Source organism: Astatotilapia calliptera, chromosome 17, assembly GCF_900246225.1.
Source record: "Astatotilapia calliptera chromosome 17, fAstCal1.2, whole genome shotgun sequence".
In the NCBI taxonomy this organism is placed as follows: domain Eukaryota; kingdom Metazoa; phylum Chordata; class Actinopteri; order Cichliformes; family Cichlidae; genus Astatotilapia; species Astatotilapia calliptera.
The window spans coordinates 13,172,184-13,198,457 of NC_039318.1; the positions used below are offsets into that span (position 1 = coordinate 13,172,184).

At 41.4% G+C, this 26,274-nt stretch overlaps 1 protein-coding gene across 1 annotated transcript in view; it reads left to right on the plus strand.

The window, feature by feature from the left end:
• cachd1 (cache domain containing 1) overlaps nt 1–26,274 on the plus strand; it is a 102,322-nt gene that overhangs the window by 24,445 nt on the left and 51,603 nt on the right. Inside the window, exons 2-3 of the mRNA XM_026146152.1 lie at nt 11,677–11,739; nt 21,076–21,224. Coding sequence (XP_026001937.1) covers nt 11,677–11,739; nt 21,076–21,224 — 212 coding nt within the window. The remainder of the gene's footprint in view (nt 1–11,676; nt 11,740–21,075; nt 21,225–26,274) is intronic.

Here is a 26,274-nt window from a genome sequence, read left to right on the forward strand (position 1 = left end):
GCAATCTTTGAGTGATGTGTGCTAGGATGTAGTTGCATCAGTTTCTTAAACTGTTTCTTTCTTTTTTTTAAAAAAAAAGTATTATTATTATTTATTTTTGTATCTGAGACCTTCTCATTTCTGCCAGCGGTTAGTGCACAATACACTTGACAACTGAGTCCTAATTTTTTAACACTGTTTGCCAGACCTAAGATAAGTGTTTCCAATATCCCTGTGTTGGTGTTGTTTCTGGGCAATCATAATTAATGTTGGTCCCAGATATTCAAAGCTGAAAGTGACCAATCACATTGTTATATGTGACTGGTTATTGTGATATTGTCATAATGTTGGAAAATTTGTAGGGGGGAAAAAAACCTGCCAGTGTCCACCAACATTAATGATCCTGGAATACCACAAACATGGATACAGCCGATCTTGCCTTTAAGATAATGTAGATTATAATTGTCTTTGTCCTGTCTTCTTTCCCTCACCCTCAACCGGTCGGGGCAGATGGCTGCCCCTCCCTGAGCCTGGATCTGCTGGAGGTTTCTTCCTGTTAAAAGGGAATTTTTCCTTCCCACTGTTGCCAAAGCGCTTGCTCAAAGGGGGTCATATGATTGTTGGGGTTTTCTCTCTATTATTGTAGGGTCTCACCTTACAATATAAAGAGTCTTGAGGCGACTGCTGTTGTGATTTGGCGCTGTATAAATAAAAATGAGTCACATTGAATTGAATGTAGCTAGGTTATGTCAGTGTTCTTGAGTGTGGACTAGTGCTAGGCCACATTTCCACCTTTTACCGTGCCATGTTTTGTCTACTGTACTTACAAGCATTTTGTGAAATAGCAAAGACAATGTCCACCACATGGCTGCACCGCAGTTGTGTTTTCTGTTTATTTAACTCTCCCAGTTTGTTCTGTTGAAATAGCAACCTCTAGATTTTGTGGGGAAGCACAACATTAAGTTGATGAAAGAGAGGATAAAATAATGAAACTGAAATGCAGCTTAGCTATTGTTTTTAAATGAGGGCAAAACTATTTCGTTCCACAAACAAGTCCTCATGCCAGTCTTCTGTTACTCATTACTGCCACTTCATTATTATCTGCCAAAGTTAAAGGAAACAAAGTTGATCAAATGTTAATATCTGACAGCTTTTTTTTTTTGCGACCTTAGTTTTATTTAAATGTCCTCTAGCTTTCGAAGCTTATTTCAATCTGCATTTCTTTCCCTTCTATCTTTCTCCTCTCTTTACTGCTCTAGTCTGACCCAGCCCCACTTTTTCCTAGCTTTTCTTGTTCCCCCTCCTCTACTCCTCCGCCCTCCGTTCCCTCCCTTGTTTTCTCTCACATGTGGAAAGCATTATATCCTGTCTGGTGGAGAGAGGGAGAGAGCGCAAACTTCCCAGTCTGAGACTGAGAGCTTCTTGGGGAGGCCCAGGGGTGGTGGGTAGTGTTAGGGTTTATACGGTGGTGACTCTCGCTCTCTTTCTCTCAGGCCTCATGCTGTTTGGATAAAAAAAAGGGGGGTTTGTTTTTTCAATGCACCACAGCACCCTATAGCTGACAGGCTTCACCCTCCCAGTGCATTAGACTGGAGGACACACTGGAGAAAGTCCAGTCAGAATTTATCAGTACAGGCACCGGCTCCCCTCACACACCCCAGCATATGTCAGGTGAATTATATGTAAAGATTCAAGCTGAAAATATGTCTCCTTTGTTTCCTTTCTTGGAATAGATCAGAGCAGATTTATTACACTTTTGTTTCCCAAGTAGTTTTTATTTTCATTTTTGTGGATTTGCTCATTTCGTCTTAGATTTTATAGATGGAAAATGTTTAGTTTTGCCTTTTTTATGAGTTGAGTGTCAGTTTCAGTTTTTCTTTGAATGTTATCAATAACGGGGCAAAAGCGGGTGACTCACATGTCAGATGCTTAGCATTAAAATTGTCATGTAGACACTCCAAGTCTAAATAAACACTGAAAATGAGAAAATGATCTTATTTCTTATTTTTGTGAGTGCATAATGTTTTTATTTATTTTTTTATTTTATTTTAGACAAATTTGTTTTTTTATATACCTCTGGTTTTACTTTTTGGTTTCAGTTTTCACTAATGCAAAAAAGTGGCATTTTTCTCAGTTTCTCAGAAATCCTACATATAATTTACCAAAATATCAACAATAATTACCCCCCCCCCCCCCCCCCCCCAAAAAAAAATAAATAAATAAAAATAAAATAAATTAAAAGTTAAAAATTTGGCCATTTCCAAAGAACTTTCATCAGTACAGAACTAGATCACAGTTAATCTCTACTGCAATCCAGATTTATGGATTTCTGCAGGTAAAGCCACATTAACTTTGTTTCTGCACTCTCCTTTGCTCTTCGTCATAGTTTTGTTTCGTTTTAGTTTTTGTAGAACAGGAACAGTGGGCTAATAAGGATAACTTAACTTCTGAAGCTTTGGTCTTGAGATAAACCTTCAGTGCTTGGGCCTGGAGAGCTGCCGGGCTGAATAAATGTGAAGAATTTAGAATGGACATCAGGACTGTTCCAAGTGCATCCTGGGAATGAAAGCTTTCCTTAAAAAAAGCTGTTTTATGGAGATATAAAATCTAGGTGTATGCAGTCCTCCCAGCACACACACACACTTTTCTAACATAAACATTCAGAGGACATAACTACATGTTGAGAAAATTGAAAATGCTACCCCAGTCAATCCGAAAATGCTGAACTGCAAAGAAGCCTTTGAAAAGCAGCTAAAGTGCACGCTTGCACTCCCCACACTAACACAGTGTGTGGGCTTGGGCTTTGGGGCTATCGCCTCAGGTTGTCTGTTAGTTAGATTCACACAAATTAATTTGGCCCTAACCCCACCCCAATGCAGCAACAAGCAGTTGGCAGACACTGACGGACGGTCATTTAATTAACCGACCTGCTCCACTGGGTTGAAATGGAGACGCACTTAATTAGTGAGGGTTTGGTTTCTCTATGGCCATTATACTGGCATTTAGAGATCCATCTTTGACATGCCTTTTCTTACTGTACTCCCTCCCTCTTCTCCTCCTCTTTCATGGTTGAAGGCATTTTTTTTTTTTTTTTTTTTTTTTTTTTTTTTTACATTGATGCATAGAAATGAATCAAAAAAGTAAGACTGGATCTTTGACAGGCTTAACATACTTTTAAACAAAAAACAAACAAACAAAAAAAAAAACCCCAAGCCTTGTAAACAGCTTGTAAAAGTTTAACCTGAGAAGATTGGATAGCCATAGCTGTGACATTATCAGTCAGGAGCTACTTATAGGACTTGGATTGGTCTGATCTGGCTGTGAATTAACAGACCGGTGTGGTGAGATGGTGATTGTGTAAATGGTGTGAATTCCTTGCAGCATGGTTCGATCATTTTTGGTGTAATTTTATTTTTAATTCCCATCTAATCACATTTATTTTACTGATTTGAATAAAAATAAAAGTGCTTTTATTTCGTTAATATGCGGCATTTGGCTCTGACTAGAGAAGTGCTTTTAATATTTGGCTTCTCACTGAGCTGCAGATAGTTAGAATTAAAAGGAGCTTCGTCATATTTTGTAAAACATTGCTGTTTTTTGGGGGTAAACCACAGCATTTCCTGTGGTTTACCCCCAAAGGAAATGCATACGTCCTTAGGCTTTCTACTTCTCTTCTTCTGACCTGTGTGTTGTGGAGCTGCAAACTGCAGGTATAATTATTTCAGCCCTTTTTGGCTGCCTTGGGAAAATACAAAAATTGGGCTCCTGCTCTCTCTTCCTTGCCTTTCCTCCTCCAGTTGCCTGTTTCCTGACTTTGTAGCATTCAGAAAAAAAAAAGAATATGGGAGGCGAGGATGGGGATAAACACATGGCAAGGGTCTGGGGGAAAACAAACACACGTGCACACACATCAGAGGAGGAACTCTAATGCTGCATCCTCGGCCCCCAGCCCTCTGTAGTGCCATGAGCTGGGAGTTGGCTGGGAAGCAGGGAGGAAGCAAGGGAGAGGGTAAAAAAAGGAGAGAAGCTGTGTACCAGCAGCATGGAGGAAGAAGCCGTTACTGTCCCTTGGGCTTTAATATTAAGCCTTTATCTGTCAGCTATATGGAAACCAGTCTCTCTGGCCCTACAGCTCCAACACATCTACACAGGCTGGATTTAAATTGTGTGTGGATGAATGTGACCTTCACCTTCATGGAGATTTCTTACAGTAGATTGAGCAACACACATGTACAAAGGCACTCTGCAGTTTCTATTTTTTATAGCAGTCATACCTATTTGATTCAGCTGGCACATGGTGAATATGAATTTGTGTCTCAGTGAGGCTCCCAGTTTGCCCTGTAGTGTGTTCACCGATGAACCACGGACCACTAAAGACAGCCCTGAAGACAGGATTAGAGAGAGAGAGTGTGTGTGTGTGTGTGTGTGTGTGTGTGTGTGTGCGCGCGCATCTTTGTATACAGGCTTGCTTGTGCAATTCCAGCCCCACTCTTTGAAGATCGATGAATTGCTAATATGTTCATTCCCAATCTGACGACTTCTGCTTCTTATCTTCCTTATTTTTTGCCTTTCTGTAATTTTTATTCTCCGCAGTCTTTTTCTTTACTACTAGTTTTTCCTTTTTGAAAAAAAAAAAACCTACACGAATGACTCTCTAAGTCTCCATCATGTGGTTGGTGTCATCAGTCTTCTGTCTGGATTTTCTTCCCTACATCCCTGGGAACAGAAGACTCACTTTAAGTAAGAAGAGCCTCTTATGGTAGTTTGACATCCCCAAGAGGGCCTGACTGAGGAGATGAAGTGGTAGAGCTAATTAAATGGATACATATGGTTCCAGTGTTGATATGAGATGGGTGCAAAGAGGATGCAAAAGTTAAGGAGAAACCTAAGGGAGTCTGCTTTAGAACTGCAAAAGGCTGTGACGTGTTAATCATTTTCTCTTCCTGCAACTGAGAAAATAAATAAAGCAGTGAAAAAGTTTAAAGGAGTCAGATATTCTCATAAGTGAGGGCAGTATTTCCCTGTATGTCTCAGCCTACATGAATTATCCACAGTAAATGTACCATAGCTCTGAAAAGCTACCAAGTCCCTATATTTAGTTAGTGGAAGCTTACAGTTTGAGCTTCCACTAAGGTTTGGGCATTCCTGGGAACCACTCATCTGTGTCTAGGATTAACCCCATGGTGAATGGCTTTAAAATCTGGCCTAATGAGTCGAAGGCTGGAGCTCTGCAATCAATGCACAAGTCATCTGAATGCAATGCTTCCCATGTAGAGCCAGGGTTAGCCTTTTTGATGTGTCGTTAGAGACATGCGTTTTGGACCTTGCAGCAGTGCAATAAAATCTAAATGTTATGTATGGATGACATTTTGTCACTAAAGGCAAATGTTATTTAAAAAAACTCTTTTATCACAAATTTTAAACGTAAGACAATTTGGTATGTTAGTGGCAAGGGAAAACATTTACTGTTGTGTGAACTTTAACCAAGGGATAATTCAAAAAAGTGTTTTGAATTAGAATTATTTTGTGAAAACAAAACGCCAAAAAGGACCAGGAGAAGTATATTAGCCCCCTGCAAAACTGACTGTTATTGAGCTATAGCACAGACCATTGCTGTGCAATGATGTGCTTTAATTTTGTAGTGCTCACAGCTTGTGAAATGAAGCTGAAACTGAGGCGTATGTTATTTACACACAGACAAACTTCAGCAAAGCAAGATAAATCAGTTAAGGCTTGCTCACAAAACATGAGATTGATATACAAAGTTATCACAGCATATCCAAGTGTCACAAACTGGAGTGAGAAATATCAAGAAGTATCAAAGAGAGCCACACAGCCTGACAGAGGAAGAAAGTAGAAGTAGTGAGAGATGTGTCTAAAGACCTCAGAACAACTGCCAAGACACTACTGAATGACTTGCCATGTCAGGAATTGTAGTCTCAATGATGAAAATCATTAGACCCCTATGCAGGAATGGACCGTGAGGTTGCAGACCAAGAAAAGCTCCACTCCTACAAAAGATGCCCCTTTAAGTTAGACTGAGGAATGTTAAAGACAGCCTGGTGAGAGATTATACTTAATGGAAGCACATCCTTTGGTCCAATGTGACAAAATTAGAGCTCTTTGACCTAAGAGATGATATAGCGAAAGAATGGAGGAGTGTACAGCCCAAAAAACAGTGAAACACAAGGGTGGGAGCATTATGCTGTGGGAAAGCCTTAGTGTGTGTAGAACTATCAATCTCCTCAAGGTGAAAGGAAGCATAGAGATAGAATTTGTCAGGATATGTGAATGAAACTTAAAACAACTTATCAACCAAAAAAGATACCCAACTGAAAATTGGCATCAGGGGAGCTAATAATTTTGAAGCAAATTTAAAAAAAGAGTGTAAGCATTCAAAATAAAACGAGGATGTTTGGAAAAGGTGGTCCTCCCTGAGCCTGGTTCTGTCAGAGGTTTCTTCCTGTTAAATGGGAGTTTTTCCTTCCCACTGTTGCCAAGTGCCTGCTCATAGGGGTCATCTTTTCATTGGTCTTTTCTCTCTATTATGATAGTGTCTTCACCTTACAATTTAAAACACAGGGATCTGTTTTTGTGATTTAACACTCTATAAATAAAACTCAATTGAATGAAAGTATTAAAATAAAAAACACACACACACGGTTAAACATTAACACAGTTCCAAAGTTTCCACTAGAATGCTCTTTGTTTGAAAAAGGTCTTGTTTAACCTTCCCCTTGTGCATCAGACATCTAAAATGAACATTTGTGTCATTTTCTGGTATTTGTAATTTGTCTTCTTTCATGATGCTGAGGTTTACCCAACAGAGTAAGCTACAAGGTGTGTAGGGAAGTCTGAGTGTCCCCTGGTACTCCAGTTTTGTGCATGTGTGATTGTGGGTCACAGGAGGCCACAGGACCGTGGTGGCCCGAGCAGCCTCAGGCGTCTCAGGTTTCAGAGCTGAGCATTCCTCTCCAGCTGCTCCATAGCTGTGAAAACCGCAAAGCAGCTCTAACAACAAACACTCTAGGCACTGGGGGGAAAGCCGGCTAACCTGTGGCTAATCAGCAACAACCGCTCTGCTCTCTTCAGGATTTGTTCGCAATTTCTCAAGATTGCTTGCTAAATGGAAAAACACGTAGTTCCCCTTCACAGTGCCTACTCCTCCCCCTTTCTCCTTCTCTTTTGTTATTGCAGTCTTTAAGTTTTAAAAGTGATTGCTGCTAAGTGGCGGAAGCTCTGTTTGAGTGTACTTTGGTCGTGTTTATTTGACAGTTCCATGTATTGGACCTTCGTCCCCCACCCACCCAAGAAGGGCGTGGAACTGTAGACTGTCTGGGCTTGGTGTTGCACTTTGCAAATAACTCAGTAGTGAAATGTGCTCGTGTGTTTGTAATAACACAATTAAAGTGTTTTGTGTGTTAGTGACTTGCTCTGTAAAATAAATGAATATGCACAAAAGCAATCACTAGTAACGAGGACCACTGACTCCCATTTACACACTCAAAACTCAAAATTGTGTGTTTATTCCAGCCAGTGTTTATAAGCCATATTGGAAATAATTGAATTGTCAGAAATGTCATTTCATACTTAATCTACCAGTATAAGCTGAAAAGACTCATTATGAATCAGAAGAGAGCATTGTGCAGAGGTTTCAGCGAACAGTTGTATCTGTTTGTGTGTCTCTATCACTGGCTGACAATATTTGTCCTTTTTATTAGATTACATTATTTCCTAGTTAGAGTGGCAAATATTTGCTGATTTTCTGCTTTCTATTACTTTAATCCCCCCATCCCAAAACAAGTCTCTTGGTCTTCTTCTGTCCAACACCCTTTATTAGTACATAAGCATTGGAGCCCTCCCCCCATCCTGTAATCATCCTTTGTTGTGTTTCTAACTTGAAACTTCCAGCACAGTTCCAATTACAATGGGAAGAAAGGGAGGAAAGCATGCATAGATTATATAGGCAAAAGTGTTTGGCCGTACCGCGTAATCATTTTCTTTCTGGACTTTGGCCTGGGCCTTGTAGTTGCAGTGAAAAGAAATCTTTGTGCCTCCCAAGACATTTTTGGATGATTTTCTGCTTCCAATGTTGTGGGAACAGTTCTGTCTCAGCATGATTTTGCCCCAGTGCATAAAACATGGTCCATGAAGGCACGGTTGGATGAGTTTGGTGTGGAAGAACTTAACTGACCCCCACAAAGCCCCAACCTCAACCCCGTCAAACACCTTTTGGATGAACTAGAATGGAGAATGGGAGTATTCAATGTCACAATGCCAAAATTTTTTCCATAGACACGCTCTCTAAAATCTTATGGAAAGCCTTAGCAGAAGAACAAATGCTGTTATAGGTACAAAAGGGTGGGTGAATTTTAGAAAAAGCTAATGCGGGTGTTGTGTGTAGGTGGCCCAATACTTTTCTTGTTGTACTGTATGTTCCAAGTGTTAAAGGAAAGGTTCCTCTGATGCTGAGGCACAATATCTCCAATAATAAAACGTCTTAAAGCGCAAACTGCTTGACAACTGAGCTCACTTTGTCACCAGATATACCCTGAAACAGAGACATGTCTAACTATGGCATAAGTCCATAGTAACACAAATCCAGGTTTAGTTTATTTAAGTTGCAATCTGGGTAATTGGTGTCCTCTGGAATGTGTCTGACAAAAGGTGTGGACAGGCATCAGGAAATGGTTGGAGTGTAGAAACCAGACAATTTAAGGCTTTGTGTACGGTGGGGCAGCTTACCGTGAAACACCTGCCCGCCTGCTGCCTCAACACAAACATTAGTTGTACTGTGTTTGTAGCTGACACATGGCACCGGTGTCTGTGTTTAACAAGTGTGTATGTGTAAATAAGTAGGAGAAAAAGAGAGAGAGAGCAAATATACAAGACTCGAGAGACCATCTGAATAAATGTCTGCATGTTTCTGTGTGTCAGAGCAGGTCCGTATTTAGGCGGCTCATATAATGTTTTTCTGGGGCTCTCTGAGTGCTGAGGTCACAGCCGGACTCATTTTCTCCATGCCTTAATGCACCACTCCACATCCTCTCTGCTCAACAATATAAATCAGGAACTGTTAAAAATGTTTCAGCCTAGAAGGCGAAGGGAGGGAAATTTAACATCATCTTGCAATTCGAGCTCATAAAAACCTTCATTTTTATGCTACGGCTGACTTCTAGACTCGGGCAGGCGTTTCCCCTCCCAACTGAGAAACTGATGCAGTTGACAGGACTATGTTTTGGCAGGTAGTCAGGTTTATCATTCTCTCTGGGCCGCTAATAAAATGGATCCAGACGCACTCGTCTCAACAGAGTAATGCAACAGCACTACAGCCGGTGTTTACCTTGTCTTTTTTTTTTTTCTCTTTCCTCCTCATCTCTTGATTGATGAAGATAGCTGGATGCTATTAATTCAGTGTAGTCTCACAGCATCATCATGCAACAACGGGAACCCCCCCATATAACTTCTTCTTCATCCAACTTGTAGGTGTTTCAAAACTCAGAGAAGTAACATTAATGATGCTTTCACTATATTCACACGAGCCAAGGAGCCAAAATATGCAACAGGCTGCCTGAACCCTGCAACTAAACGCTGGATGGAATGTAACTATTCTTAGCTGACACTGTTTGACAAATCCAAATATCTGGTCTTAGAAAAATCTTCTCACGTGGCTTTTTTTTGTTTTGTAATTGTGCTAGCATATTCTGCTCTAGAGTGTACTTTCTTGATTTCAGTTTTAAACACAAACAGCCAATCAAGGAGCACTAAATACAGGCGGCAAGAAAATGCAGACTAACATTCACCTCACTGTAATTTAAAGTATTATAAAAAATAAAGGGAATGAGGTTCCGATTGAAGAATTGGCCTCAAATTCTTTTGAGACTTTTTCCAGTTCTGGCTGCAGCGGACACATTTACAGGGAGTGCAGAATTATTAGGCAAATGAGTATTTTGTCCACATCATCCTCTTCATGCATGTTGTCTTACTCCAAGCTGTATAGGCTTGAAAGCCTACTACCAATTAAGCATATTAGGTGATGTGCATCTCTGTAATGAGAAGGGGTGTGGTCTAATAACATCAACACCCTATATCAGGTGTGCATAATTATTAGGCAACGTCCTTTCCTTTGGCAAAATGGGTCAAAAGAAGGACTTGACAGGCTCAGAAAAGTCAAAAATAGTGAGATATCTTGCAGAGGGATGCAGCAGTCTCAAAATTGCAAAGCTTCTGAAGCGTGATCATCGAACAATCAAGTGTTTCATTCAAAATAGTCAACAGGGTCGCAAGAAGCGTGTGGAAAAACCAAGGCACAAAATAACTGCCCATGAACTGAGAAAAGTCAAGCGTGCAGCTGCCAAGATGCCACTTGCCACCAGTTTGGCCATATTTCAGAGCTGCAACATCACTGGAGTGCCCAAAAGCACAAGGTGTGCAATACTCAGAGACATGGCCAAGGTAAGAAAGGCTGAAAGACGACCACCACTGAACAAGACACACAAGCTGAAACGTCAAGACTGGGCCAAGAAATATCTCAAGACTGATTCTTCTAAGGTTTTATGGACTGATGAAATGAGAGTGAGTCTTGATGGGCCAGATGGATGGGCCCGTGGCTGGATTGGTAAAGGGCAGAGAGCTCCAGTCTGACTCAGACGCCAGCAAGGTGGAGGTGGAGTACTGGTTTGGGCTGGTATCATCAAAGATGAGCTTGTGGGGCCTTTTCGGGTTGAGGATGGAGTCGAGCTCAACTCCCAGTCCTACTGCCAGTTTCTGGAAGACACCTTCTTCAAGCAGTGGTACAGGAAGAAGTCTGCATCCTTCAAGAAAAACATGATTTTCATGCAGGACAATGCTCCATCACACGCGTCCAAGTACTCCACAGCGTGGCTGGCAAGAAAGGGTATAAAAGAAGAAAAACTAATGACATGGCCTCCTTGTTCACCTGATCTGAACCCCATTGAGAACCTGTGGTCCATCATCAAATGTGAGATTTACAAGGAGGGAAAACAGTACACCTCTATGAACAGTGTCTGGGAGGCTGTGGTTGCTGCTGCACGCAATGTTGATGGTGAACAGATCAAAACACTGACAGAATCCATGGATGGCAGGCTTTTGAGTGTCCTTGCAAAGAAAGGTGGCTATATTGGTCGCTGATTTGTTTTTGTTTTGTTTTTGAATGCCAGAAATGTATATTTGTGAATGTGGAGATGTTATATTGGTTTCACTGGTAAAAATAAATAATTGAAATGGGTATATATTTGTTTTTTGTTAAGTTGCCTAATAATTATGCACAGTAATAGTCACCTGCACACACAGATATCCCCCTAAAATTGCTAAAACTAAAAACAAACTAAAAACTACTTCCAAAAACATTCAGCTTTGATATTAATGAGTTTTTTGGGTTCATTGAGAACATGGTTGTTGTTCTATAATAAAATTATTCCTCAAAAATACAACTTGCCTAATAATTCTGCACTCCCTGTAGTTCTTCACCCAGCCGCGGTGATGGCTTTATTAGAGCTAGAGAACTTAATTAGCTTTAATGCCATGTACGCAGGAATAGGTCCTGGTTTGACTGAGTTTTACAGTTTGTTAATGAAAAAGGTTTCCTTTAAAGTGATGGATTTGAGTTTTTGGATCTCGATCAGCGTTCCTCGTGATCTAACGTCACTCTCTCTGCTTGGTTCCCTCTCTTTACAGAGGATTTTCAGCTCGTTCGTTTACACCGAGAAGACATCAAACGGAGAGACAGAAGTTCAGCAGGTGAGTAACAAAAGCTTCCTCTGTCGTGCGTGCGTGCGTGCGTGCGTGTGTGTGTGCGCGTGCGTGCCTTCCTGGCCATGCGTGGCGTGCCTGTGCGCGCCATGGACGGTGCCTGTCATGTGCAGAGTTGAGCCCAGCAGCGCTGAACACATGCACCAGCCATCAGAGGAAAAAGGGGGTGTATTAAAATTCTGTGGCTGCTGTCTCATTGGCTTTGAAGTTCTCTGCCTGTTTTTCCACTTGTCTGTGCTCCCTCTCTCATTCCCCCCCCCCCCCCCCTCTCTGTCTTCCCATCTCCCTCTGCTCACAATGTGAGCACATAGCTTTCAGTCAGACAGAATAATAAAAAAAGAAAATGAATGATTTGTTTAAAAAAAAAAAAAAAAAAAGAACCCACCATCCCCCAATCCAAGAGCTTTTTTTGGTCGTGAATTAAAAAAAACAGTATGCACAGAATCCCTGGCATCCTATGTCACACCAGGCACGATTTGATTTTGTGTGTGTGTGTGCGTATTTTACTACTGCACGAGGGATCTTGGAAGAGTGACAGTAAACACCAGACTGGTAAACAGCCACCAGCAAGAACAGACAGGTTGATGTTTGTTTGCATTTCTCCCGCGACTATTTCTGTCTGTGCTCCAGTGTGTCATCTCATGCATGTGTTTGCGAAATATATACTATCTCACCTTGCAGGTATTTACGATTCCACAGGCAGCTAAAACTGGCTTTAAAGCGCTCTTCGTCCTTCGTCTCCATAGAAAAGCCGCCTTTCTGAACAGCTTGCAAGCCAACGGCAGTCTCTCATCTTTGAGTGCCTCTTGCTAAGGATAGTCGCGATTATGATCTTTAACACATGTCTCGCTAATTTCAGTTGAACAATTCCAACCTCTGTGTTTCCAGAAAGTCCAACAAAAAACAATAAATCTTAGCTTTCCAACTTGCGTTGCGTGTGGTGTGCTATAACAAGAAGCGATCGCAGAACAAAAGGTCCTCAATGTGGGCTCATTTGTAGCTGCTGTATGTCTGTGTCTGGCTAAGAGAGTGGGCAAAAATTCTCACTGAAACCCTTTTGAGTCGGGCCCCAGCTAATCCAGATGACAGCTCTGGCATAGCTGTGTGTGTCTGTGTCCCCGAGCCAAGCTAGGGCTCAATTAGGATGGTATCTACAGAGGAAGAGAGCGAGAAGAAAGACAGAAGGCAAGGAGCTGCAAAGGGGTCCCCTCTAACAGCTTCGAGTTTCTCCTCTGGAAATGTATTATTTAGACAGGCACACAGATGTCTGTCCCTTTCTGATGACACAGGTTCTCCCTCTTCCTGTCTGGCTTTCTTTCAGTCTTTCCTGTGAGTGTGTTCTCCATGTTGAACACATGCTGTCAGAGTGGTTGTCAATAATTAAAAATGCTGGCAACCATTAATGTTTTATCCTATGCCAGATGTGGCAGATGCTGCCTAAAAAGGAGGCTAAATGTTTGTTTTTTTTTCTTAACAAAAGAAATGACACATTTTTCTAGTTGCCCTAAAAAGTTGATTTTGGTCTTATTCACAGTGGGTCACAGCAGTGGGTTGTACTGCGTGTTTGATTTGGCAGATTTTTATGTATGCTGGATGCCCTTCCTCACACAACCCCAAAGCGATTTTTCTCCTCCCGAGAGCTCTCATTCTTACTTTTTAATATACAGCAGGGCAACCTGAGTAAAACAAAGAGGTCCCTTGTTTGTTTTATATGAATACATGTTTATTCTCTGTTTGTTTGCTTATTTATGTGCTTATTTTATGTGTTTCTTTAAACAACAAAAAAAGAAAAACAGAAAAAATGCCCATCACACACAAAAAGTTGTTAATATAAAACGTGGTATAAAAATTATGTTGTCTGAAATTTGCTATAAAATGTAACATTGTCTAATGGTGGCTCTAAAATTAAAAAAATGTCTATAAATATGTTATACTATAGAATAAGAACGCATTGATGAGGTAGCAGATTAACCACTACCATCGAGTTCATATTATATTATATTTAGCTTATTGTCTGTGCTTGTAAATTTCACTGAGGGAAGCTGTTTATGCTGTAGGGCTCATTCGTGAGATTCCCTAAGGAAAAAAAATCTCATTCATATTTGCTTTTCCCTCCCTTGATGACGTCACAGCAGTGAGTGGTGAGGTCAGGGCTGAAACATTGTGGTATACTAATAAGTACAGCACACACAATACAAACTACAAAATACACAGTGAATAACACTTATTATCTCTGCATCATGGCACGTGGTCGTGGGGGGGACATATTGGGGAGCAAGTGCAAATTTAGTCCTCAAAGCAGGAAAAATGGGCATGCGTAAGAATTTGAGCGAGTTTGACAGCGACTGAATTGTGATGGCTACACAACTGTGTCCAAGCATCTCCAAACCTGCATCTTTTGTGGGGTGTTCCTGGTCAACAGTGCTCAGTAATAATAATGGATTGCATTTATTAGCACTTTTCAAGGCACCCAAAGTGCTTTACAATACCACTATTCATTCACTCTCATATTCACACACTGGTGGAGGCAGCTACGGTTGTAGCCACAGCTGCCCTGGGGCAGACTGACAGAAGCGAGGCTGCCATATTGTGCCATCGGCCCCTCTGGCCATCACCAGTAGGCGGTAGGGTAAAGTGTCTTGCCCAAGGACACAACAACCAGGACAGAGAACCCGGGGATCGAACCGGCGACCTTCCGGTTACAGATGAGCTTCCCAACCCCCTGAACCACTATCAAAAGAGATCCGAGAAAGGAACAGTAGTGTACCAGCGACAGGGTCGTGAGCTGCCCATCAGCCCATGCTGATCCTTGTCCACTGCATAAAGTGCCAACAACGTGCATATGAGCATCAGGTGGCCTGCAATAATGGGTCACTTTTTCTTTTAAACATAATGTGGATGGCTGTGATGTGTGTCTTGCTTACCTGGGGAACACCTGGCGAGCATCTGTTGGATGTGCTGGGTAGACAATTCAGATCCAGGGAGGTCCCGCCCTATAACTTGCAGGTCTTAACCCTTGTAATATCCTCGGGATTCCCATACACTTGTTTGCCATACACCTACGGGTCATTTTTGACCCGAGGACAACACAAGGGAGGAGCTGTTGCTAGATACCACAGTACACCTTCAGACGTGTAGTGGAGTCCATGCCTCGACAGGTCAGGGCTTTTTGGCAGTCAAAAGGGGACCAGCAGAAGTTTGAGGTGGGGTGTCTCATAGCCTTTTCTGTTTTCCTCAATTTCTTTAATCAGTTTTTTTGTGATCATGATTCAGATTGTAGCTGTTGGCTTAAGTAAGTAAAGGCTCAAAAGTCTGTTGGATTTTCTGAAAATGAGAAAAATGAAATTGTACCAGATCCCTTAAAGTATGTGATCAGTACTTTATCCTATATTCATGACCTTAAATCTGCATATCTGAACTCAAATGGGTAGTGTGTGTGCACACTACATTTTCCAATGTTATTGCCGTTCAGTGAGCCACTCTGGCTTCGGGAACGCATTGGAGCTGTCACTCAGCCCAGGCAGAGCCCTTTTCGCGATGTGACATTTAAGAAATGAAAGTAAAAGGACAGCTAAAAATGGTTCTGTTCAAGTCGAGAAATTAGGTTTGGATTATTCCCTCATTTCAGGTGCGAACTGCTAACATTTTATTGGCTTGCCACTATAGTCCTACACTGAGAAGAAAAGTTAGATTGGGTTTCTGTTGGCATATAAGGATAAATGTAAACAACTTTAGCTTGACATCAGATGGTATTTATAGTACATAGTTATAGTCTGCAATACTGTTGTGAACCCGTTCCTAATGTGCAACCCTATTGGTTAATTTCACGCTAACTGTGTTGGTGATTGTTCTTTAAAAGTCATCAGGGCAAGTTTACTATGACTGTAATGCACATCTTCAATATCTTTAGTTGTGCCCAGCTTACTAAAAGATGATTGTTTTGGAGAATGCCTTAAATGTCAATAAGATTTTTTTAAAAATGTAAATCTTCCCTTTCAGTTTCTGTTTCACAGTCTCACTATGCCTAACCTAATCTGGCAGAAGCCTCAAAGCTTCTCTTTAGTCTGATGAATCAGCAGCAAAACCCATCCATGACCTTTTTCAATGTAATTTATCCCAGACAAGATCGGTCAGGTTCTAACAACCCTAACATTGTGTACTTCTCTAAGACAGGTGATCTGTCACACGGCATCTCAGTCTATGCTAAAGTCCAGATTATGGCAGGGCTATTGCAGTGCATATTAGTACATATTATTGCACATGTTGTGTGTGGCTGGTTTTAGTGTTATGGAAATGTATGAGTGAAGCTGAGCGGAACATTAGCATAAAACTGAACCACACCCACGCCGCCACGTTAACAGATTTGAGCCGTCAAATGTTTTGTACTTCATCTCTGAAACGTGCTGCGACTTTAACGTTTTTACAATCGACCTGTTAACCACACATTAAAATGTACTTTCTCCAGTCATGCTGAATACCTACATCATTATGTCCAGAAGGAACGAGTCAGCACTCTAATAGCCTTGGAAAACTTCTCACCCTCATTATAAGCAACAAGTCCTTTATGAGAGGTTCGTTTATCCAAGCAGAGGCGACCCATGCACTGTTAACTTTCTATATAATGGCTGAGGTTTGCAGAATAGACCTGCATCCCGCTTTTACCAAGTCCTTTACCCCAACATTCCGAAGTAAGTTTTGGTTTGCCACAAATGCCGCTGCCAGCGACTGTGGTTGAAGGCTGACTGGCAAACCTCATTAGGTCCAACACGAGACTTCAACGAACATCCGTTCCACTCAGTCTGCTTTTGTGGCGCAACCAGCCCCACTGGGTGCTGCAAACCCTCCATATGCTGGTTGGATGGGTCAGAGATGGGAGAGAGGAGTTGTATGTTTTGGGGAGAGTGGTTAATCTGCAGAGCACATGTTGGTTTTGGCTGCACCGGGCAGACTGTAACATGAGCTTAAACTTGCACAGCTAGAAGGTTCTGGTTTCTTTTAAGTCGCTCTGTTAAAACTCGAGCTTTGGTTTCTGAGTGACTTTCCCTCCTCCAGCTATGGAAACACTTCTTAGCGGAACACTGGCCTATTTTTCCTTTTCTTGCAAAGTTCACTTCAACTGATTTTCACTGTGAGTGTGTCCATGTGTGCATTTAAATTCTTGCCCCTGTATGAGTGGTCACGCTGGTGTTCGTGTTCCTTGCGGTGGAAGGTCAATAATTGCGGGCTGTGCCTCAGGCCCCTCCTAAAACCCTTGGAATAGCGGCCAGCTGATTAGGCATACAAGCGGTCAGTGGGTCGTGGTGTATTTCCCTTTTCCTGGATTCAATCTCAGCCATTTTTCAGGCAGCTGTAATTACGGGAACAAAGGGATCCACGTACTGTGGGGAATAAGCCTTTTTCTGTTTTTAACAAGGCTGAGGTGACTCAAAGTGACTTTGGAAAGTATTTACTGATTTGTTTTTCATTCTTAAAATTTACATATAATAGAAAACTATACATTATCTGAAGATTTTGTTACTTTATTTTATCTTTATTTTCTCTAAAATAATTAGATGCCACTTGTGGATTAGTTCGATCTATAAGGTTTTGGACAGTTAGACTTTTTTCTTTTTGATATCAATTTTGCACCAGTATATCACCATAATTTAAAATGTTAAGCTTTTAAGATTTAAAAAGCTCATATTTTGAAGGAAATCTTTTGACAAGCCAAAAGATTTGAAAGTAATTGTAAAATTATTTTTATTTATAACTTTGCATGGCATTCTCCAAAACTGTTAAAAATGATCCTTATTTATCCCATGCTCGGCCTTTGTGCAGCAAGCCATTGATGAAAGAATTCGATTAAGTAGATCCCTCTCTGCCGTCCTTTAATGCTTCCGTAACACTTGGAGCAAACAGTGGTTGGAGACTTCGGTACAATCAGAAATATTATGGCGTATACAATCAACTTGTTGCATGTGAAGACTCTGACCAGCCCTGCAACTGCTCTCAGAAGTGACTTTGGAAGTCAGTCTGCTATACGTTTGCAACTTAATGGGGTGAAGTGCTTTGTGATAATAGGGTGGTTTACTGTGACAAATAGGGAAAAGCGTAAATCTGTTGCCAAATACTGACATAGTTGCTACAAGACAGTGACTGCAATATGAGTGCTTAACAACCTTACTGTAACATATATATAAAACAATAGTATAGAAAAATATAACCACAAGGAGTTGAGGACCCATTGAGTCGAGTCACCTATTGTAGAGAGAAGTGTTGCAATTGAATTTGTGCAGACCTACTGCAGAGTGTTGGAAATCTCTCTCTTCTTGTAAATTTGAGTAGACGGCAATTATTTGTAAACCTTAACCAAACACAAATGTTTGGAGACGGGTTGCCAACCGCCAGCCAAACTGTTTGTGAACAAAAGTGCTCACTGAGAGGTTGAGGTTGTTGCCTGGTAAACCTTTGGGTGACTAGTTGGTTGTTACAGCTATTTGCAATTGATCACCGAATTTAATTTTTCTCTCCTAGTCACAAGGGGATTGCCATCCTACTTTTACTTTACTGTGACTGAGCCACAAGACAGCTTTCTTCTGATTGGCTGCTCCTGATTAACGAAAGGTTTGAATGTCAGGTTTGTGCTCTCTTAGCCAAGGCTCTGTGTCTTAGATGACACATTCAGGATATCCCCTTCCTTCAGCATCATATGGACCCAAGAAACTGAAAATGAGGAATTAGATTGGTCTTAAACCTGAGCTTTTGGCTCACAGAAATTGCTTGCACATACTCTGACATTATTTTTTGGAAAGTTTCACCAGGTTCAACATCCACACCTACCAGTGCACTAGAAATGCTGTAAAAACAATAACAAAGCACAATAGTTCCTCTTTAATAACATGATTCCAAATTATCCTATGCCAAATTATGACCACCAGCATCATAAGACTATCAGTTCACCTTGGCCTGGGACTAAAAGCCGCAGTTACTGTTTATAAATGTACAATCATTCAAATTCAGCCAATCAGAATAGGGAAAAAGGTTTATGGACGATCTGAAGGGGGAGTGAGGAAAAGAAAAAGGCTTGTTAACAGGGCAATTTATAACAGATTACATACATGTCTTGCCTCACATTAGTTAGATGGAAGTTCCAAACAATTCCCCATCTTTTCAAGGTTTTTTTTTTTTGTTGGGGGCAAACAAAAGCAAGAATAGGAGTGACTGGTGAAGAGCTGCTGGTGTGCTGGTTATTAATGTCCCCCAGGAGGCTGCTACAGAGCTGGTTATTAGTTTCCCCAAAGAGCTGGATCCCTGTTTTGAAAGAGCACTGTGATTTGTGTGCTCAACCAGAGCCTAGTCCTTCAAAGAAAAAGTATAATGTATGCTTGTTCAGGGGGGCAGCATGAAGGGCTCCAGTAAACACAGCTGAATTAGCTGTTGTTGCTGCCTTTGTCTGGAAACCCCATGTTTCTCCTCTGCTTCTCAGTTTCTGTGCATTGGTTTAAAAGTAAATTATACCCTAAAACAGAATTCCAACTGACTGGAAATTTGTGGGGATCTTTATATGCATATTTCAAAAACATTTAATATGGTAAAACATTTGATTTTGATTGTGCAAAGTTGTCAGCATAAGGAGATGAGAGAGAGAAAAAAAACGTGCTACGTAAAATGTGTTGCAATAAAATGCATGCATGTTGCAGTTGTTCTTTACCACAAATACTTGCATGCAGCTGCCACAAGCTCCTACGTTTCACTCTAGTTGCACACCTGTTGTATTTTTAGGTGGATTTTCTTAAATTATGCAAGATGTGATTAGTGGAAGTGGAGTGCGTTTGAGTTCTTAAATCCCCATCATTCTGCTATGGTTTAAGCAGGTCCAGATCTGTGCTGCTTTGATATCACTCAGCTTCCTTTTATGAATATTAAGTTGTGTACGTCTGCGCGCATGTGTATTTAGGGGCTCACTTTATGTCAGGATTCTTGGAGGTGTCATTCCCTGTTTACACGTTTATACAACAGCGTACAGCCACACCCCCAACCGACATATTTGGAGTTTCGTAAAAATAGGGCTGAATGAAGCAAATGAGCTGTGTCAAGCTGAGGACATGGGTGACATTGTTTGTAGTACTTTTCTTGTGCCTTAGAACAGTCCTTTTTCTGATGTTTCTTTTATTTTTATATATATAAATTGTAGGAGCGCCAAACATAGACGTTATCCATTTATATTAAAAGAAGGCTGAGAGGAAAGCTGAGGTGATTGTCAAACAAACTTCTTTAAGGACAAAGCAGCAAAAAGACAAAGAGAGAGAAAAGATAACAAGATTCAGTGAGAAAGAAGCCACAAAAACTCATGGCTCCTTTTGATTAGCAGCATTTACTTGCATATGCCACTGCAGGGGGAAAAGGAAATAGTCAATCAGTCATGGAAGTAAACACACATGGAAGTAAACTGTTTGGACCTCCCACAAACTGTTAAACACGGATAAACTATTTAAAATATTAAAAGGCATTGCGTGTATGCTTGTATTTGTGTCTTTGTAAAAGCTCCGCAATCTGTGTTATTGACTGCAAAGTTCTGTTTGACTGTTTCACTTGAGAATGTGAACAATTTCAGGTAAACGTTCACAGGTGTACAAACTGTTTGAAGTACACTTTTGCATTGCAGTATGAAACCACACATTTGCTGCAATGGTGAATTGTTGTTATCAGGCTGATGAATAGCTTTTCTGACCAATCAATTTTCACTCTGTTGTTGCAAAGTGAAGTGGTTATAAGAAACAAATGTGTGCGATCCGAGAACTAGCACCATTAATCATGTTTCGTACTATCAACAAAAATGTAGTGGTTTACACAAGCCAAAGATCCCCTTTGGGGATCAGGAAGGGCGCCTGGTGTAAAAAGTCTCCCTAATCAAACATGTGGTTCTACCTTGTGGAGCAGCTCTTTTTAAATAAGGAATTCTTTCAACTATCAGCAAAAAGAGTGCTATCAAAACTTATGTCATTGTCTCACATCTGTGGGTTGTAATCCCAGGGGGAGGAAATGTGTGACTGAATTTTTAGCAAATGGGATCCCACCATACTCCTGAACTACATTCCCGTCTTTGGCGCCATATTTGGCCCCTGATTTAGATCTAAGTGGGAAACTTGAGCCACACAAACGTGCTGTTAATATGAATTCGCCTCTCCTTGCACTGCCACTTGGAATCACGCAGACCAAGTAGCTGGTAGTTTTAAATGCAAAGTTGTCTGTTGGATTAGGCATGTGGGAATGGGGCAGGGGTTATTTATGTGTCACCATTAGTTTTTGTCTTATTGACACAGTTTTCATTTTTCCTTTGTGCAGCTGGCCAAGAAGATTCGGGAGAAGTTTAACAGATACCTGGATGTGGTGAACAGGAACAAGCAGGTGGTGGAAGCCTCGTACACCGCCCACCTCACCTCTCCGCTTACTGCCATACAGGACTGCTGCGCCATACCAGCATCAATGATGGAGTGAGTAGCTTTCTCTTTACAATCACTTTACCACTTTTCCTCGTTTCCTTTGTGTGTCTCTCGTAACACGCACACCAAAGTCTCTGCAGGAGGGTTCACTCTGTGCCTGTAAACTCACCTCCCACTGTTAGCACCTGCACTCAAGCTCTCTATGCATTGTTTTATGGGCCAGCTACACACAAATCCCCATTTCTCCCTTGTTTTGATCATCCTTGGATTAGTTATAGCCGTATTTAAATCGCATCATTTGCTGCCTTGAGCTAGCGTCATGCTCTGATTACATGGGAGCTTTTTAAAACTCTAACCATAAGATGGAACAAATTAAAAGGTTTGTTTTACCTCTTCTGCACTGCACCCCAACTACAAGTTTTATGGGACCTGGAGCCAAGGACGGCATGGAGTTATCTATAGAAAAAAACGTGGAGGTTGAATGGCAATTTCAATTTTTGCTTGTTTTTTTTTTTTGTTTTTTTAAATCGCTTTGATGATAACAGCAGTAATGACCAAAAAAATCCAGTCGGGCTCTACTGGGTTAATATAATATATATAGCACAAATAAGAGAAGTTTTTGGGGGAAAATGCCTACATATATATTTAAAGCTGAGCTTTGGATTAAATCTGTCAGAGTTAAGTCCTATACTGAGACGGGTTCAAATTGGCCCAGCGTACAGTAGAATCAGATTTTTGGCCAATCATCGGCTCGAGCAGGGGGAAAACACTGTTCAAAGCCGAGCTCGGAGAAAAAGGGAGAAAGTGCCGCTTTCAGTTCTAATCTACAGAGCAGCAGCTGTCTCTTCCCGTCCGCCCTCCTTTCTCCATTTTTGTCCGCCTCCCTCCCCTTTATCAGCCGACGCTACAGGTTACTGCTCTCTGAAGTCTTTGCACCGCAGACTCCACAGACTGCAAGGTCACCTGTCTGTCCACCTGTGATGCAGAGGGAGGGGAGGCGGGTTGTACCTGGCTCAGGGCCATTTGCCACCTGTAGCTGAATTCAGGATGAAACATGTGTGTAACATGTTGTACTTACATGTAACCGTCGTTCACGCAAATGTGCTGCATTATCAGCCCATTATGCGTGCTTAAAATGCAGCTCTAAAACTGTGGACACAGGAAAGAAAAAATGCTGAGGAAAAATTATTATGCAAGACCTGGACGAGAATAATAGAATGATGCAGCGGGAGTTCGCAAGGGGGGGTTGTGGTGTTGGTTGTGGACATACCAAACTGAAGCCGAATCTGATGGATCCCTAACTTCAAAGCCTCTTCCTCGGGGGAGGGGGGGGGAAGCAGAGAGCTGTTTTGCTTTCATATATTTGAGCGCTCGCAGTTTAATAAAATATCTAAAACGGCTTATGCCTTATCTTCTAAAAGATAGCGGGTGCTCTGTTTGTTGAATGCGGGGAAAATAATTATTCGCTGATGAAAGTTTTCTTTAAAAACTTCTAGAAAGAATTAAGAGGTTTGGGGAAATCTGGTTTCTCTGCTTGGTTGCGAGGAAAAGCGTCTTGGCTTATGACCTCCAGCGAAACTGCGGCTCGTCTACAATTCCCTTTGTGTACTTGCTCAACAAACAGCGTATGTGTACTTTAATAGGCTTCAGTCATACCAGTAGCAGATAGCTGCTTATGTCTGTTTACAGACTTTATGCTTATCTAACCTAACTGGGTGCTCGCTCGTGGATCTAACAATCTTATCACTGAAGTCTCTGCGATACAATGTTGTGCATTTCCTGATATATTGAGCGTTACGGCAAAAGCCTGCAGGCAAATAGCTCAACGCTGGAAATGGCCACGGCCTAGACTGGCTCTTTTTATGCAGCATAACATGTCGTATCTGATACAAGCGCAAACTGGGAGGAAAAAGCAACACTGTGCAGTTTCACTTCAAAGTTTTTGGTGTAACCGTTTCTTGACAAAAACATCTACTTCCTCTAAACCTGGGTATTTCAGCCGCCTACAGTGCAGTTTTATATCCTTTCCCAGGCACGTCAAACCCCTGTCACAACTTGCCTAGGGTGACCTGAGTTGATAACATGATAATGACCCACACCTTTTTTCACACCTTGGCTCGTGTGATGACACACATGACCTACAAGTGGGTCAACGACCACCTCCAAAGGGAACGATACCGAATAGGAGTTAAATACCTGGAGCTCTCCAGCTTTTGTTTTTAGAACTGATGAAGCCTCTTGGATGAGCAGAGTGAAGCCGTTTTTAGTCCTTAAAGGTACCCTTCGTGTGATTCCTTTATGTTGAGAAATCCAGGCTAGGAGTTTCCTGTTATTCCTGACCGTCCTGTTTGCGTTACGTTGCCACAGATAAATGTACTTCCCAAACTCTCAAACTTGTTTATCTTGAATGTAAACAAACAAACAAAACAAAACACACAAAAAACACGTATTGCTGCCAAAAATACATTGTGGAATATGTGCGGAGAGGAGTTAGCCCAGAATTGGTCCAGTTCAGTGTGTCCTTCACTAGTCTTGGGCATCAGCTGCTTCTCGGGGTTCCAGTCAGGTCAGCCAGTTTAGTAGTGGGGGATCAGGTGGTTCACAGGGTGTCTGCTAGTCATCAGGCTGGCAGGCTATCGTTTTGCGGAGGGAGGCCACCAAGGGCAGCGCTTAGCAGCCAGTGGTATGCTTTAATCACCGCTGGGTCTCAGCGACGAGCCCGGCCTGAAAATAGCAAATGTATGTTGCTTGTTTGGAATGGTGCGCATGAGCCCCTGTATGTTTGTATTTTTAACATCCAATCTCCAGGTGCTCATTTCAACAGTTTCACTGCTATGCAGATGTAAAAGTGAGAAGTGTGCACGGGAGCATCTCATGCATGGCACTTAATGGTGTCATTTCACCAGTAGTCCTTGAAAAGATGAGCTGCAAGTGAGCCGTTCAAAGAAAATGCCACGGATGTGATCCTCAAACGTACTTTTATGAGGTAAAACAATGAAAAATAAATAAATAAAAAATTGGCAGTGTGTCCCTAAAGACTGCTGCTGCCTTCAGGCATGCCCACATCACAGCAGTGTGTCAAACATCAGTGAGCAGAGCTTACGCAGCGCCTGTAGTATAACAACACAAAGCTGGCACTTTTTGGTATACACCAAAGTATTCGGAGAAGTAAAACTCTGAGGTGATGATGACACTTGATGGAAACAAAGATTGTAACAAATTTAATTTCTAGAGGAGACAGTTTTCTCCGTAACCCTCATGGTGCTGTTTTATGAAGGCTATTGTTACCTTCAACGCTGAGGGTGCTCCATTTTCATTAATGATGACTTAATATTTAATTCTACTGGCATATGCAACTGATTGTGTCTAAATTGGAGGGCAGAATCACTACTATTTAATATTTATTTATTATTTATTTTTCTTGTGTTGCAGAATTGCTGAAAACGATGCCAAAAGTCTTTCTTAAGGCCACTCCGCAGGATAGCTTTACACTGTGTAGTCGTATCATGTGGGGCTGGGTGGGGATCCTGCAGAATTTCTAATACCTGCACTCATAAATTAAACATACGGATCAATGGTAGCATGGTGTTAATACCGAGCTCCTCTTTCTGAAGGAGAATTCTCACTATCCGAGCTGTCGGCAGATTTACAGTTCAGTTCAAGAGGATACATTGCGCCGGTGATCAGCTACTGGGACATGACATCAAGCTTATCTTGTAGTCTCGTGGTTTCACTGAGATCATAATATCTCTTTGCACGTTAGAGAAGGAGAGGGCTAAACACCAGGCAGGTTAGGAGGAGGGGGTTGTTTAAGTGACCCTAACAGGTGTAAATGCTGGGCCGCTGTCATAACTTTCTTCTATCTCCACCACCCCGCCCGGTTAATGGGGGGGTTTCATATCTTTGTGGGGGGTTTACTATATTTGTGGGGACCAAAATCCCGGTCCCCACGAGTTTGAAGACATTTTTGAGACTCAAAATGTATTTTTAGTGTCAGGGTTACAATTGGTTATGGTTAGGCTTATGCTAAGGGTTAAGGTTAGGCATACATTTTTGATGGTTAGGGTAAGTGGCTAGGGAAAGCATGTCAATTAGATGTCCCCATAAGATATGAAAACCTGACGCGTGTGTGTGTGTTTTGTGTCTTTATTGATAATAAAAACTGTAAAACCCATGAAACTACAGTTAAAATTTAAAATCTATGTACTCCTTCACATTTTCCAAAGATGTCCAGTGGCCCATATTTGAGTCTTTGCCTGGCTGATTTCTGTCCCCTGGACCCCATGTTTGACAAACCTGATTTAAACCATTAAAAGGTGTTATGGACAAACTACTTAGATGCAATCATTTTCTTCTTTTTCTCCAAGATCTCACATTTCTCGTCAAGTCTCCCAACCAAAAGAATAATCCAAGAACTAGAATAGAACCCCCCAATTTGTGTGTGTTGTGTGTGTGCATATTTTCATCATTAAAGTACTTTTTCCATTAGATCCCTAATATGAATGTGTTTTTAGTCAGTGTTGCTATTCCCGAGCACTTGAAAAGTAGTGCAGTGAAATCTCCTAAACGTTGGTGCTTATTAAAGACCACATGTGACATCATTTTTGGAGTAGTGCGCCAAGCTGTAGCCAGCAGCTCATTTACAATAGCAAATCAAACAGCCTAGTAAAGCTTTCCATGTCCACCTTGAAGCCAATTAGCGTGCAAGTTGACTGAAAATTGGCAACTAATATGACTAAAAGACACAACCCTGTTTCCCTTGTTATCACTGCATATAATAACTAGAGGCGTGGTGGTTAGATTTTTTTCTCTTCACCAAACAAACAAAAAACAGTTACTATGCGTGAAGGTGCACAGCTATGCAGTCAGCCTAAAAAACACTCCCGTTAAATGTTGAATAGAGCGTTTGGGCTTTGAGGATTTTACTAGAAGCACTTGTGAAGTGTAAGGAAAAGTCTTTGACAACAAATTCAGTTATCCAACTCTGTGTGTCTAAATCAACACCCCAGTATCCCAGTTATTCGGCCCATCCCTATTTTGATCGTATGTATTCTGTGGGACACACCCCTGTATACATGATAAATATTAGTACATCTAAGTC